General features: G+C 42.9%; 1 protein-coding gene across 1 annotated transcript in view; it reads left to right on the top strand.

Moving 5' to 3' along the window:
- The window catches only part of hmcn1 (hemicentin 1), a 310140-nt gene that overhangs the window by 100128 nt on the left and 194425 nt on the right, over positions 1 to 15587 (top strand). Inside the window, exons 17-20 of the mRNA XM_060913989.1 lie at positions 5771 to 5866; positions 8296 to 8423; positions 8525 to 8669; positions 9445 to 9557. Coding sequence (XP_060769972.1) covers positions 5771 to 5866; positions 8296 to 8423; positions 8525 to 8669; positions 9445 to 9557 — 482 coding nt within the window. The remainder of the gene's footprint in view (positions 1 to 5770; positions 5867 to 8295; positions 8424 to 8524; positions 8670 to 9444; positions 9558 to 15587) is intronic.

Raw genomic sequence — 15587 nt, 5'->3', positions numbered from 1 at the left:
GCCAGATTGAGCGGTTTTAAGTGCATTTTGGCGGGTTTTGAACATATTTTGGGCTGGAAACCGTCAGCAGTATCTGGCAACACTAGCTGGATGCTGGGCGCTGCCGGGAGCTGGGGCGGAAACTGTCGTACACTCAGCTAGCTCAGCTGGGAAACACTTGCCATAACCAGACGGTCGTAAAGTCGATCGGTCCTAAGTTGCATAGGTTGTAAGTCGACGACTACCTGTATTCCAAACTTTGAATATCCTTTTGAGTGCCATTATTTAAAAAAAAAAAAAAAATGAAAATGGCACACCCATGACTCCTAGAGGAGGTTGTCTACGAGAAATCAGTGACTGAGTAAGGAGGCGATTAGTCAGAGAAGCAACCACAGCAAATGTATTTTTCTTTATTTATTATTGTTTTTATTTTTTGTAAATAATTATGCACACTATATTTTCCCCTCCACCTTACTATTATGAGCTGTTCTGTAGCCTTGGTTAAGCGATTTCAATAGAGGCTTGGCACCGTCACGTGACTCCATAGCAATGGTAACAAGGGCGCCGTGACAGGGGGCATGCTTCAGTGCTTCATTCAGCCAAATTAGTTGTTAGTGATTGGTATGGGAAGGTTTTGCTGTGTTTTTGGATGTGCAAATCGTTTTGAATGAAACAAAGACATCAGATTTTTTTAATTTACCACCAAAAGTAATTCATCATCAGGGGAAAAAACTAGAGAAATTTCTAAACATAGAAGGGAAAATGGGGAAAAAATATTCAGTGGGACTCCGTGGCAAACGGAGAGATCAAAAACCCTATGGTATGCTCACTTCATGCCCATAAAGGTAAGAATAAAAAAAATAATAATTTCACGACTGTAGCAAGGTGCTCATTCTTATATAGTGAAATGGACATGAGCACCGCAGTGGCTCGGCATTGCCTGACCTTCTCCGAGACATAAAGTGCATTTACGTTCTGGGATCCTTCAGAGCACATTTTGTGTGCGTGTGGGACCCAGTCATTATGGGAAACACCTGATGCTGATTTGAATGCAGTCAGCACACTGTTTTCACAGAGAATTTGTGAAGTCTTATGCCAGGTATGTGACGGTAGACGGGTCTAAGTGCAGGAAGAGTGTTGATTAGCAGACGTGATATTTACAAAAACAAAACACAAACGAAACCGAAATCGGGTTCATAAAGTCATAAAGATGGCAACAAATGTGACAGTGATGATATACAGCCCTGATTCCAAAAAAGTTGGGACAAAGTACAAATTGTAAATAAAACTGGAATGCAATAATTTACAAATCTCAAAAACTGATATTGTATTCACAATAGAACATAGACAACATATCAAATGTCGAAAGTGAGACATTTTGAAATTTCATGCCAAATATTGGCTCATTTGAAATTTTATGACAGCAACACATCTCAAAAAAGTTGGGACAGGGGCAATAAGAGGCTGGAAAAGTTAAAGGTACAAAAAAAGGAACAGCTGGAGGACCAAATTGCAACTCATTAGGTCAATTGGCCAATTGGTCAATTGGTCATTAACATGACTGGGTATAAAAAGAGCATCTTGGAGTGGCAGCGGCTCTCAGAAGTAAAGATGGGAAGAGGATCACCAATCCCCCTAATTCTGCGCCGACAAATAGTGGAGCAATATCAGAAAGGAGTTCGACAGTGTAAAATTGCAAAGAGTTTGAACATATCATCATCTACAGTGCATAATATCATCAAAAGATTCAGAGAATCTGGAAGAATCTCTGTGCGTAAGGGTCAAGGCCGGAAAACCATACTGGGTGCCCGTGATCTTCGGGCCCTTAGATGGCACTGCATCACATACAGGCATGCTTCTGTATTGGAAATCACAAAATGGGCTCAGGAATATTTCCAGAGAACATTATCTGTGAACACAATTCACCGTGCATCCGCCGTTGCCAGCTAAAACTCTATAGTTCAAAGAAGAAGCCGTATCTAAACATGATCCAGAAGCGCAGACGTCTTCTCTGGGCCAAGGCTCATTTAAAATGGACTGTGGCAAAGTGGAAAACTGTTCTGTGGTCAGACGAATCAAAATTTGAAGTTCTTTATGGAAATCAGGGACGCCGTGTCATTCGGACTAAAGAGGAGAAGGACGACCCAAGTTGTTATCAGCGCTCAGTTCAGAAGCCTGCATCTCTGATGGTATGGTGTTGCATTAGTGCGTGTGGCATGGGCAGCTTACACATCTGGAAAGACACCATCAATGCTGAAAGGTATATCCAGGTTCTAGAGCAACATGTGCTCCCATCCAGACGACGTCTCTTTCAGGGAAGACCTTGCATTTTCCAACATGACAATGCCAAACCACATACTGCATCAATTACAGCATCATGGCTGCGTAGAAGAAGGGTCCGGGTACTGAACTGGCCAGCCTGCAGTCCAGATCTTTCACCCATAGAAAACATTTGGCGCATCATAAAACGGAAGATACAACAAAAAAGACCTAAGACAGTTGAGCAACTAGAATCCTACATTAGACAAGAATGGGTTTACATTCCTATCCCTAAACTTGAGCAACTTGTCTCCTCAGTCCCGAGACGTTTACAGACTGTTGTAAAGAGAAAAGGGGATGTCTCACAGTGGTAAACATGGCCTTGTCCCAACTTTTTTGAGATGTGTTGTTGTCATAGACGTTGCCAGACCCATTTTAGGGTAGCTCCAGCCACCCTATCTTATGGCAAAGCCACCCTATATTTTTTGCCCTTTTTTAAATTATTTATATTTTTATTTTTTTTCCCCAAAAAAACAAAGGCAGTAAAGCACTGAACATGAGCCATCAAGAACGCAAGTTAATCCGAACAACAGTTTCTGCTTGCTTATTTATTGTTTAATGCAATATTATTAATATCGTTATGATTCCTCCTCATTGGCTCTGTGTCAAGCGTCACGTCGAGTGGTAGGCTAGTAGGACTTAAAAAACTACGCGCGCATTCTGCAGCAGGCGCGGTGCGGGCTTCCATTGAGTTGGGTTTGCAGAGAGTCAGAATTCTATGCTTTCATTTGCAGACACACACGGTGAGATTGTAATTTGATGTCAGTGGTTTGCATTTGCTTAACTTTACCTAGGCTATATTGAGTCTTCTGTAGAATGTTTACATGATGATTTGTGAAGCACTTGCCCTCTTCAGTTTGCGCAGGAATGCATGACACCTACCATTGTTTTTTTCACATTTTTGTAGTTTAGCTGGTGAAGTTGCTTCAGCAAGCAATTAAATGATGAAAGCAATTTTAAAATAGAATAGAAATGGTAGGAAGTGTGTCCCCAAGGTGTGATGCTCTTGAAATAATGAATTGATTGACAGCCTTAGTAGGTGCTCTGAAAAATGTTCGGCGCGCGCTGCGCGCGCACAATACCTTTTCTCCTCTGGGTGCTAAGCTACCCCTGTCTCTCAAACCTAGTGACGTCCCTGGTTCTTGTCATGAAATTTAAAATCACATAATTTTCCTCTTTAAATGATACATTTTCTCAGTTTAAACATTTGATATGTCATTTATGTTCTATTCTGAATAAAATATGGAATTTTGAAACTTCCACATCATTGCATTCCATTTTTATTTACAATTTGTACTTTGTCCCAACTTTTTTGGAATCGGGGTTGTACTTCACAAAACCTCTGTGTCCTTGTGTGTGTGTGTGTGTGTTGACTGCACTCAAATCAGCATCAGGTGTTTCCCATAATGACTGGGTCACAAGCGCTCTGAACGATCCCCGAATGTAAATGCACTTTTTAAGTCTTGGAGAAGGTGAGGCTGTGCCGAGCCGCTGTGGTGCTCATGTTCACTTCACTATATAAGAATGAGCACCGCGCTGCAGTTGTGGAAATGAAGTGAGCATACCATTGGGTTTTTGACCCCTTCATTCGACACCGAGTCCTGCTGATTTTTTCCCCCCATTTTCCCTTCTATGTTTTGAGATTTCTCTAGCTTTTTTCCCCCGATGATGAATTACTTTTGGTGAATTAAAAAATCTGATGTCTTTGTTTTGTTCATAACAATTTGCACATCCAAAAATACAGCAAAACCTTCCCATACCCATCAATAACAACTAACTTGGCTGAATGAAGCACTACAAGTGTGCCCCCTGTCATGGCGGCATAGTTACCGTTGCTATGGCGTCATGGGACGGTGCAAAGCCTCCATGAAGTCCATTTCAGTTTCAGGTTGTTTAAGGGCTGGGGATAGGGAGGGTGTATACAGTAAATAGTCATGCCCCTGCTCCAGCTCAATTTTTCCTCCATTTCTACTGTAATTTTTTACTCTCTCAGAGGTCATTGGCTATTGACAATAAATATATACAGATATTCGAAAATGCGTTTTTTTACCCCTCTATTAAAAAAAAGTCCATTAGGTGGCACTAGTATTTCATTCTCTCTATCGCTGTGATTGTGTCTGAATTGTTATGTTTAGGCTTGAGGAACGTCAATGCAAGTAAGAATAGACCCCTTCGCAGTAAACGTCATTCATACGTAAGAGGAAATTGCGCGCGCAGCCTGGACCCAAAAAAGACTCAGCGACGGTAGAGACGAGAAGAAATATTTGGAAGAAATGCCTAGTTGTTGTGTTGTCGGGTGTCAGAATCGTAGCAGTGATGGGGTTAAAATGTACAGAATTCCAGCAGGATCTCACCCATTCCAAAAAAATCGCAGACGTCTATGGCTACAAGCCATCAAACGTGTAGACTGGGATGAAAGCACCATCAAAAATGCGCGGGTTTGCAGCGCCCACTTCATCACAGGTAAGATCAGGCTATTTATTAAATCTCTCTTTTTTATTCTTTCTAGTCTTCGTTTATTGATGTAGCAAAATACTTTGGTAACGTTTGTCTGATTAGCTGGGTCATAGTTACACAATGTAATGAATATTGTTAGCATGTTTTCATTAATTTCAGTGTAAAACACGTTCTGTACATGCCCGCACATAACATAATCATATGCGTCTAAAGACTTGTAGGTACGAAGTTTTTCGTGGGTGTACACTGAAGTCTTGTCAATAAGGTACGAGTATATATCTGGCCATTGTATACCAGGGAACTTACTAACATCGTCCGTCCACTCTTTAATTAAATACGGATCCGGTAGGCGATGTCCACTTGTTAGAGTTAACTTATTTATGTAGCATTCTCGATCTTGTAACGACAATTGTTTGGCATAATCTGACAGCTCATAATGCCGGTCTATGGGCAGCGCCATTGTTTCTGAGTCCAGGCTGCGCGCGCATCCTGGCAACGGTCGGTTTGTTTACAAACATGCGAAGGGGTCTATTGAACTGTACTCGTGACAGTAAAGTGACTTGACTCATAACCTGTTATGTTAAACAACTCTAGAAGAGCATTAAGAGCAAAGCAAAGTTAAGCACAGTCCTAGCACATTCACAACAAGCGAAAAACAGTAACAGGCGTGAGCAAGTTCACGCTGTAGCGTTAGCGTTTTCAAACAGTTTTCCCCATCCACACAAAAACTGTGAAAAGTGTTTCAATTTGTTCATCTTGGAGGGTTTTGAAAAGCATCATTTTTGGTCACGTTTTTGTGTAGACAGAAGACCAAAATGCAGAGAAAAGCTACATTTTTAACCATACTTTTGACTGGTATATACACCCAGACTGCAAATGTAAGAGTGAAAATAAATAAATTAAAAAAAAATAACATCTCCTTATACTGACCCAGGTAGCCATTATTTACTCTCAAATCTTCTGGTGTGGCTTCCTGAATAACCTGTTTTTGTTTTGTTTTGTTTTGTTTTTTTAGACCTTTGGGTTGAAGATGGGACCACTTATGTGTGTGAAGCTCAAAACCAGTTTGGCAAAATCCAAACGAAAGTCAAAGTCACTGTCACAGGACTGGGTAAGAACTCTTACAGTCTCTCTTTTAAGAATTGCTAAAATATAATATTATTGTCTGCTAAATCCTGTTTAATAATGAAATGTACTGTAATCCTTGAAGCTTAATGCAAATTGAATTCCTGTCTGGAAAACCACTTTTAAATAAGTAATATTTTAGACTTTTCATACAATTCACCGTACACTCCCAGCTATCAAAACAATCACCAGTGGAATTGATAGATTTTTATTTTTTTATTAAATGCTTGGACCTTTGGGACGTCTGTTGGAACATAAAAGCATTATTTGTAATATAAGCACCAGAACAGCCTCAGATAACCTTCTTTATTTCATAGTGCTGTTATTGAGGAGTGATTCGTATGCCATCTATTCTAAAGAGCACTCTTAATATTGCAAAACTAAAAAGTAATTTTAATTGGTTAGATTGATATTTTAGTCATATTCAGTTATGATAAGCAGTGAGTCATGCAAATACTGTAGGTGTATATTTGTGTGTGTGTGTGTGTGTGTGTGTGTAGGGAGTTAGTGTAGTCAAAGGAATGCTGCTTCATACAGAAGTGAATGACCAGATGTGACCGTGTACAGAACTTAACTGAGAACATTCATGTTCTGTGTGTGTGTGTGAAATAAACATATGGATCTCCTAAATTCAAGTACTGTGTATATGACCAACAGAAGGTCTTTAAGGCATCCGAGGTTTCACCCCAGCTGTATATTTCAAGAATGAATGGAATGTAGAAAAAATATTTTTTTAAATGATCAAAGAGCCAAAGGAACAGCAATGATTCCGAGTGCAGCCTTTCTTTAATTTTCTGGGAGATGAGTTCCCATCCCACAGGCCTGCTAGACTTCAAAGCTCATGTTCATCCGATGAGCTGGCGCACACACACACAAAGCATGTCTTCTATGAAGAACGTATTTTTTTCCCCTTCTTACACGCACACATATGTAAATATAAATGTGTGTGTTCCTTTAAAAACCAAATGTAGGCTAAAGGTCCTAAAATGAAGAGCACCCATGAGCCTCAGTTGTCTCATAATTCTCTGCTTTGCTCCACCGGCCCAATGATGCATGCATTTTATACGTACCATGGAAAACGTAACAAGCTAAACATCGAGTCTGTCAATGTTTCCACTAAATATATTGCTCCGCTTGCGTATACATACAAACTGCAACATACAGCAGACAACAAAACGCACATTACAATAACAAGCTGCCTATCTGTGGCCAAGAGAGCAAAACTGGGCATGTTCTCAGGGTGGAGGGGGGGATGAGTGACATATGGCCCTTTTCCACTACCCTTTTTCAGCTCGCTTCAGCTCACTTCAGCCCGACACGGCTCGCGTTTCGACTACCAAAAACCAGCACGACTCAGCTCGCTTCAGCCCTGCTTAGCCCCTAAAACTCGCACCGTTTTGGAGTGGGGCTGAAGCGAGCCAAACCGTGCCGAGTGAGGTTGGGGGCGTGAGCAGACACTCCCCTGTGGACTGATTGGTGAGGAGGAGTGTCCTCACATGCCCACACACGCCCCGCGAGCACGCTGGGATCTGTAAACACCGCAAACCCGGAAGGAGAAGAATTACGAATTACGAGAATTTCTGAAGCCTTATGCGCCTCGCCTCATCTATACGCTCTTGCCAGTATCTGTCGGCGTTGTCGGTGACAACAAGCCACAGCACCAAGACCAGCAACACTAACGACTCCATGTCCTCCATGTTTATTGTTTACTATTCGGGTCGTGAGACTACCGCTTAAAAGATCACTGATGTCACTGTTTGCGCTGCTTAACGACATCACCTGACGTCCACCCACTTTCGCTAACTCCACCCAATGTGTCCACCCACTTCCAGCCAGCACGGTTCAGCGCGGTTGTAGTCGAAATGCAACTCCAACAGCCCCGCTCAGCACGGCACGGCTCAGCCCGACTCAGCCGCATTTGTAGTGGAAAAGCGGCAATACTCGGTCTCCGCTGTCTATCACAGAGACACTAGTCAATCACGGGTGTCTGTGAGCTTATGAGGGCAGATAACGCTTTCCTCTGAATGTGTTACTGTATGTGACGCTGCATGAGCAGCAGTTTGAAGTTTCTGCATGTGTCAGAGGAAGCCTTCACCCTAACGCGCAATAATGTATGTGTGCAAAATAGACTTTTTATTGGAAGGATTTTGAGGAAAGTGTGAAAAGTAATGAAAGATTTGATATGAAATATACTGTTAGTTTAGTACGTGGGTGATGTATGTACTTGTGTCTGGATACCACCAAGCTTTTTATCCGCTTTCTTTTCTGGAAAGGAGCAGCATGCTCACACCATCTGTCAGAGCACCACAGATCTGCGCAGTGATTTGTCTGATTTTTATGGAGCTGTCTTGTGAACATCTGTGTATTGTATAACTGTGTGAGTTGCTCTGTGTGTGTGTGTGCGCATGTGTGTAGTCACCCCTGTGATAGCACCGAGTCCTGCAAAGGTCAGTGTGATAGAGGAGCAGCAGGTCACTTTACCGTGTGTGCTGCTTGCTGGAAACCCGCTGCCTGTGAGACACTGGCTCCACGACAACACCCTGGTGAGATTCAACAGTATATCCACCTTTTCTTAGAGATCCTTATGCTGCTTGTTGTGTTGATGGATGATATGTCTGCAATGTCTCTGCGACGTGTGTGACAGGTGACCTCAGGAGCGTATGCGAGTATCTGGCGTGATGGCAGTTTGCATATAGAGAGAGTCAGTTTGCAGGATGAGGGACAGTATACATGCGTGGCTGAAAATGTGGCAGGAGCTAGCAATCACACCACCACCGTCCATGTATATGGTAAGATGGTACTCACTGGCTACTTTATTATAAACACCATACTGTTACTACTGGGTAAGCAATGTGTGGTCAACAGCAATACACACGTAGGCTGTGGCGTTCAACCTATCTTTAATTGGCATCAAAAGGCCCAGTGAGTGCCAAAAAACATTCCCCACACCATTACACTACCACCACCAGCCTGAACTGTTGACATAAATCAGGTTAGATGCATGGATTCAGGCTACTGACACTGAAATTCTTTGATCCTTCTTCATGTCACAGCAGATATTGAGATTTATCAAACTAGGAAATGTTTTTCCAATCTACAGCTATCCAGTTTCAGTGGGTCTGTGTCCTCTATATCCTTAGATTCAGTTCTTGACTGACAGAAGATGGTGGTCTTCTGTTTTTGTAGCTCATCCACCTCAAGAGTCAATGTTTTGTGCATTTCAAGGTGCTTTTCTGTTGTAACAACTGGTTACTTGAGTTGACGTAGCGTTGCTGTCAGCTCCAGCTAGTCTGGCCATTCTCCTCTGACCTGTCAAATCAATAAGGCGTTTCCACCAATAGAACCGCTATTCACTGGATTTTTTTTCTTTTGTTCTTCATCCCATTCTTTGCAAAACTCTAGGGTCCTGTATGGGACTCTTGACCTGTTGATTTTAAGCACTGTGCTGCTGCCACATGATTCACTGATTGGATAATTACATGAATGATCAAATTAAAACATGCATGGAGATAAACCAGAAGTTAAGCCGATTTTTCTTTGTGTGTGTGTGTGTTTCTTCTCCAGTGATGCCTACAATTCAACATGGCCCTCAAGTGTTCAGTACCATAGAGGGAACACCCATTTCTTTGCCTTGTCCTGCCCATGGAGTGCCAAAACCAGACATCACATGGACCAAGGTATACCATTCTCTGCCTTTATTTAATTTTTCTCTCCTAGATTTCTCAGATTTCTGTTCTCGGTTGACAAAAGTGGAACCCAGTGAGGTCTTTTGTTGTTGTAATTCATCTGCCTCAAGGTTTGACAACTTCTGAGGTGATTTTGTACACGCAACTGCTATAAAGAGGGCTTATTTGAGTTACCATAGCCTTCCTGTAAGCTCAAACCAGTCTGGCCATCAGTACTCTAGTCTGAGTAGCTCCACAGATCATCCACGGTGGATGGAGACACGGTGTCTTTCAGTAATGTTCTAGGGGATGTTTTAAATTTTTAGTGGAGATTTATTTCTGTCATACTCAAGTCTTCCAGTTTGCACACTGAGTATCTGTGACTTGGCTCTGTGAAGTTAGGTTGAGCCCAGAGAGCGGCATAGGAAAGTTCTGTTAAAGCCACATCTGGACATGTGTCTCAGTGTTTTTTTTTTTAAATTACTTTTTTTTTTAAATACCTCAATGGACTTTCAAGAACACCATAGGTAAATGCAGGAATGCAAAACATATGCAGCAGTGTGTGCAAGTGTGTGTGTGTGTCTCAGAACTGAGTATATGGTTAAATCGATTAGGAATGCTTCGGAGGAATTTCCTCAAGGTAAAAGACACACTTTATATCTGATAGAAAAAGTATAAAACTTAAGTGATACAGATATAAATAGGAAGCATGCTAACCTGTAAAGAAAGCTTTGGAGAAAATTTTTATCCCCTGCTGGTCAAAAGGCCTGAAGAGGGATCATGTCATGGAGATTTCCGTCCATACTTCTGAAATCAAATCCTCTCACAATTTTTGGAGGAATTTCACAAAACTTGTCAGGATTCTTTTTTATATGTCGGTAGTACGTATATTGTAATTTCGTTAAACTCGGTCACATTTTACCAGAGTTACAGCCCTTGATTAACAAAATTATAATTTGCCAATTTCATGAGAGTGTGTTTTCCTTCTGAAATCAACTCCTCTAACAATTTTTGGAGGAATTTCACCAAACTTGGCAAAAGGTATTGGTAAATGTTGGTAGTATGCATACTGTTATTTTGTTCAATTCGGTTGCATTTTACCAGAGATGTGGCCCTTGATTAACAACCTTGTACTTTCACAAGTTCATGAAGGTGTGCTTGCTTTCTGACATCAACTCCGCTCACAATTTTTGGACGAATTTCTCGAAGCTTGGCAAAAGACCTTGTTATATGACAGGCCTTTTGCATATTGCGATTTAATTTTGTGTGTGAGAATTTTACCAGTGTTTTGACCCTTGATTAAATAACTTGTACTTTGACAATTTCATGAGGGTGTATGTTCTTCTGAAATCAACTCCTCTCACCATTTGTGAAGGAATTTCACCAAACTTGGCAAAAGGCTTTGTTATATGTGTCACAACCCAGGCACTTACAGATGTATGTGCAGAAGGCGGCATGAAACAAACTGTCAATGAAGCCAAAGCAAGAGACAAGAATCGTGGTCGGTAACGAGCAAGGGTCGGGCGATTGACGAACAATGTGATAGAGAAGAGACAAAGGTCGTAAATGAGAAAGAGTAAGCAAAGGTCAGAAAATGAGAAGCAGTCAGAGTAAACAAGGCGTGGTATGAACTGAATGGAGCAGAACGATATTTTACACTGAAGTGGTGTGTGTGAGAGGCTTAAATGGGGAGAGTGGTGATTAGGGAAATGAGTCTCAGCTGAAGTCAGTAATCGGGAGACAGAGAGTGCTGTGAGACTTGGGAATTGTAGTTCGAGGTGTCCATGTTTGTAGCCAGGGTGTTCTCAGACGATCTACTGACAGAACCTCCACGAGGAGCTCCCTCTGGGAGCTACATTCTTCCTGGAACGCCCCCTACCTCTGGGTGCTGGTTTGTCGGGGTGTAGGGTGTGGAATTCTTGCTTGAGGAGCGGGTCTAGAATGTCTTTGGTGGCAACCCAGCTCTGTTCCTCAGGGCCATACCCCTCCCAGTCTATCAGGTACTCAATTTGTCCTCCTCTTCGTCTTGAGTTGAGGATCTTATTTACCTGATAGACGGGTTCTCCCTCAATGTTGAGAGCTGGGTGCGCCTGAACTGGTGCGTTCTCAGCAAGGGGACCTGGGATAGCAGGTTTTAGACTGGAGACGTGAAAAGTGGGTGCTAACCTGCTATGAGGGGGGAGTTTCAGACAGTATGAGACCTCGTTTATACAGTGAATGACCTTGAATGGTCCAATGTATCGTGGCTGGAGCTTTCTACAGGCATTGGGTTCTCTTAGGTTTCTTGTTGCCACCCATACTCTGTTGCCTGGCGAAAAGTCTGGATTGTTTGCCTGATGTTTATCAGCATACTCCTTGTACCGGGCATTGACTGTTTCTAGACGTTGGTGGACCTCTTCCCATATTGTCTGGCTGCGTGAAAACCAATCTTCTACTGATTGTACCTGGCTGGGCGTGTTGTCCCAAGGGAACAGAGGTGGCTGGTTGCCGAGTATGCACTGGAATGGTGTTAACTGAGTTGCAGAATATTTAAGGGAATTCTGTGCATACTTGGCCCATGGGAGGAATCGTGCCCAGTCCCCCTGGTTACGCATGCAGAAAATCCTTAAGAAGCAGCCGATTTCTTGATTCGCTCTGTCTACTTGGCTGTTTGACTGGGGATGATACCCGGATGTGAGACTCACTGACACCCCTAGTCTCTCCATGAAGCATGTCCAAAAGCGTGAGATGAACTGAGGGCCCCGATCGCTGACCATATTCTCAGGAATGCCTTAATATCGGAAGACCTGCTGGAATAGTAATTCTGTGGTTTGATATGCTGTGGGGATGCCAGGTAACGGGATGAGTTTGAGGGCCTTGGAGAAGCGGTCGATGGTTACCATTATGGTGGTGTTGCCTTGGGGGGGGGGGGGGGGGGGTGTCGGTGATGAAGTCGATGGCTATGTGGGACCAGGGTCTCTGAGGTACAGGTAGAGGACAGAGCTTGCCTGCTGGTGGGGTTCTTGGGACTTTGGTTTGGGCACACATGGAGCATGAAGTGATGAAGTGGTTGATATCAGTAATCATGCTCTCCCACCAATAATTGTTTCTTAATAACTGGTAGGTGCATTGGCTGCTGGGGTGTCCAGTGGCGGGAGATGGATGAGCCCATGTGATAAGTTTACTTCTGAGATGCCTTGGTACATACAGTATTCCTGAAGGAAGACTGTGAGGTTGAGTCTGAGGTCGTGAGTCCCTTATTTCCTTATCGAGGTCCCAGGTGATCGACTGTACAAAGCATTGCTGTGTCCTGATGAGGTGGAGCAAAGACTTGGGATAATGCATTGGCTTTGGTGTTCTTGGAGCCTGGATGGAAAGATATGGTGAAATCAAAGCGTATAAAGAAAAGAGCCCACCTGGCCTGGCGGGGCTTTAATCTCTTAGGTTTCCTGAGGTATTCCAGGTTCTTATGGTCCGTGAGGATGATAAACGGGTGAGTAGTTCCCTCTAACCAGTGTTGCCACTCTTCAAGGGCTAATTTTATGGTGAGCAGCTCTCTGTTCCCCACATCATAATTTCTTTTCGCAGACGAGAGTGTCCTGGAAAAAAAACACTACAGGATGAGTTTTCAATTTCTCCCCAAAGTGTTGTGACAAAATGGCCCCTACCCCGGTGTCTGATGCATCTACCTCAAGGATGAAAGGCTTCGACAGGACGGGGTGCTGTGAAACTGGAGCAGAGGTTTGGAGCTTGCTTCAAACGACTGAAGGCTTCTTCTGCCGTGGAGTTCCACTGGAGCTGCTTGGGTCCCTTCTTGAGCAGGGCAGTTAAAGGATATATGCAGAACCTTTATTTTTAAATAAATTTCTGAGTGGATAGTATCTCCATCCTTGACTCTTGTATGCTGCATAAATGGGAATTTTAAAAAAAATGTGTATACACCCCCTTTGAAAAGTAACATTTTAAACAATATCTCAAGGAACACAAACAATTTCCAAAATGTTGAAAAGACAAAGTTTAATATAACATCTGTTTAACTTATAACGGGAAAGTAGGGTTAATAATATAAACTTAGATTACACATTTTTCAGTTTTACTCAAATTAGGGTGGTGCAAAAATGAGTACACCCCACAACAAAAACTACTACATCTAGTACTTTGTATGGCCTCCATGATTTTTAATGACAGCACCAAGTCTTCGAGGCATGGAATGAACAAGTTGGCGACATTTTGCAACATCAATCTTTTTCCATTCTTCAACAATGACCTCTTTTAGTGACTGGATACTGGATGGAGAGTGATGCTCAATGTGTCTCTTCAGAATTCCCCAAAGGAAATAATTTCTTTCCACCACAAAAGGTGAAGGCTACAAGAAGATCAGTAAAGCTTATCAGTCAGAATACTGTAGCAAAAGTGGTACAAAAATTTAAGAAAGATGGAACTGCAACCATCTCACAGAGACGTCCAGGTCGTCCATGGAAGTTAACAGCTCGACAGGAGCGTCTTCTGATGAGAAGGGTTGAAGAAAATCGTCATTCAAGTTCACTGCAGTTATCTAAAGAAGTAGAAAGCCAAACTGGGGTGAGTTTTTCCCGTGACACAATACGGCGTACACTGCAGAGGAATGGCATGCATGGATGCCGCCCACGAAAAAAGCCTCTCCTAAAGTCCAGGCACAAAAAAGCCCACCTAGAGTTTGCCAGGGCCCATGCTGACAAAGATGAAGACTACTGGGACTCTATACTCTGGAGTGATGAGACCAAGATAAATGTTTTTGGAACTGATGGCTTCAAAACTGTATGGCGTCACAAAGGTGTAGCCTGGGAAATCCCATGCTGCTTTGCACAATCGTTCCAATATGAAAAGACAGCATGGAAACTATGGTCTAAAGGCTCGCCTGAGTTAGGGAGCCAATCAGAGAGTGGGGAGGGGTGGAAAGACGGTGACGCGTACTACTCGACAAACGGAAGCTTGTAGTTTATTTGGGACTGTTTACGGATCACATTTAACATGGCGACGAGCGATACGAACCAAACTTTCGATCAAGCTTTAGATACTGTTCTGAATAGTTTAGAGCGAAAGTTTGTTTTAAAAAAAGAACAGCGTTTGGCGTTAGTCTTTCGTTGACACGAAGACAGATGCCTTTGCCTTGCTCCCGACAGGGTTTGGTAAAAGTCTCATTTACCAACTAGCCCCCTTAGTGGCTAAGCAGATGGGGTTTAGCCAAACCCCGGTTGTTGCGGTAGTCTCGCCACTGACTGCCTTGGTGGAAGACCAGGTAAAGGAGGCAGGCGATCTCGGGATTTCTGCGGCACAGCTTGGTCCAGAGCAGGAAAATGCTATCAAGAGTTGCCTCTTCGTCTTCTTCGTCGCTCTAACTACGTCACCAGGTACAACTGCCATGATTGGCCATGGGCTACGTATACGCCAAATGATAGACATTCGCAACGTCCAATAAACGGCCATTGACAATCGTAAACCACACCTCCCCTACGAGAAATTCAATAGGTGGATTCCAGACCATATTTCACTTGTGATATGGTCTGGTGTTAACCAGACTAGCAAAGGTGAGGAATACAAAGAAAAATGCTTGGTGTCTACAGTGAAACGTGGTGGTGGCAGTGTCCTTATGTGGGGCTGCATGAGTGCTGCTGGTGTCGGGGAGCTGCATTTCATTGATGGCATCATGAATTCACAGACGTATTGCTCTATACTGAAAGAGAAGATGCTACCGTCACTCTGTGCCCTTGGTCGTCGTGCACTTTTGCAACATGACAATGATCCTAAACACACATCTAAGGCCACTATTGGATTTCTGAAGAAGAACAGAGTGAAAGTGATTCAGTGGCCAAGTATGTCTCCTGATCTGAACCCAATCAAACACCTATGGGGAATTCTGAAGAGACAAGTTGAGCATCACTCTCCATCCAGCATCCCATCACTAAAAGAGGTCATTGTTGAAGAATGGAAAAAGATTGATGCTGTAAAATGTCGCCAACTTGTTCATTCCATGCCTAGAAGACTTGGTGCTGTCATTAAAAATCATGGAGGCCATACAAAGTA

The sequence above is a fragment of the Neoarius graeffei genome, chromosome 2 (assembly GCF_027579695.1).
Source record: "Neoarius graeffei isolate fNeoGra1 chromosome 2, fNeoGra1.pri, whole genome shotgun sequence".
Taxonomy (NCBI): domain Eukaryota; kingdom Metazoa; phylum Chordata; class Actinopteri; order Siluriformes; family Ariidae; genus Neoarius; species Neoarius graeffei.
This window is presented reverse-complemented; position numbering and strand designations above follow the sequence as displayed.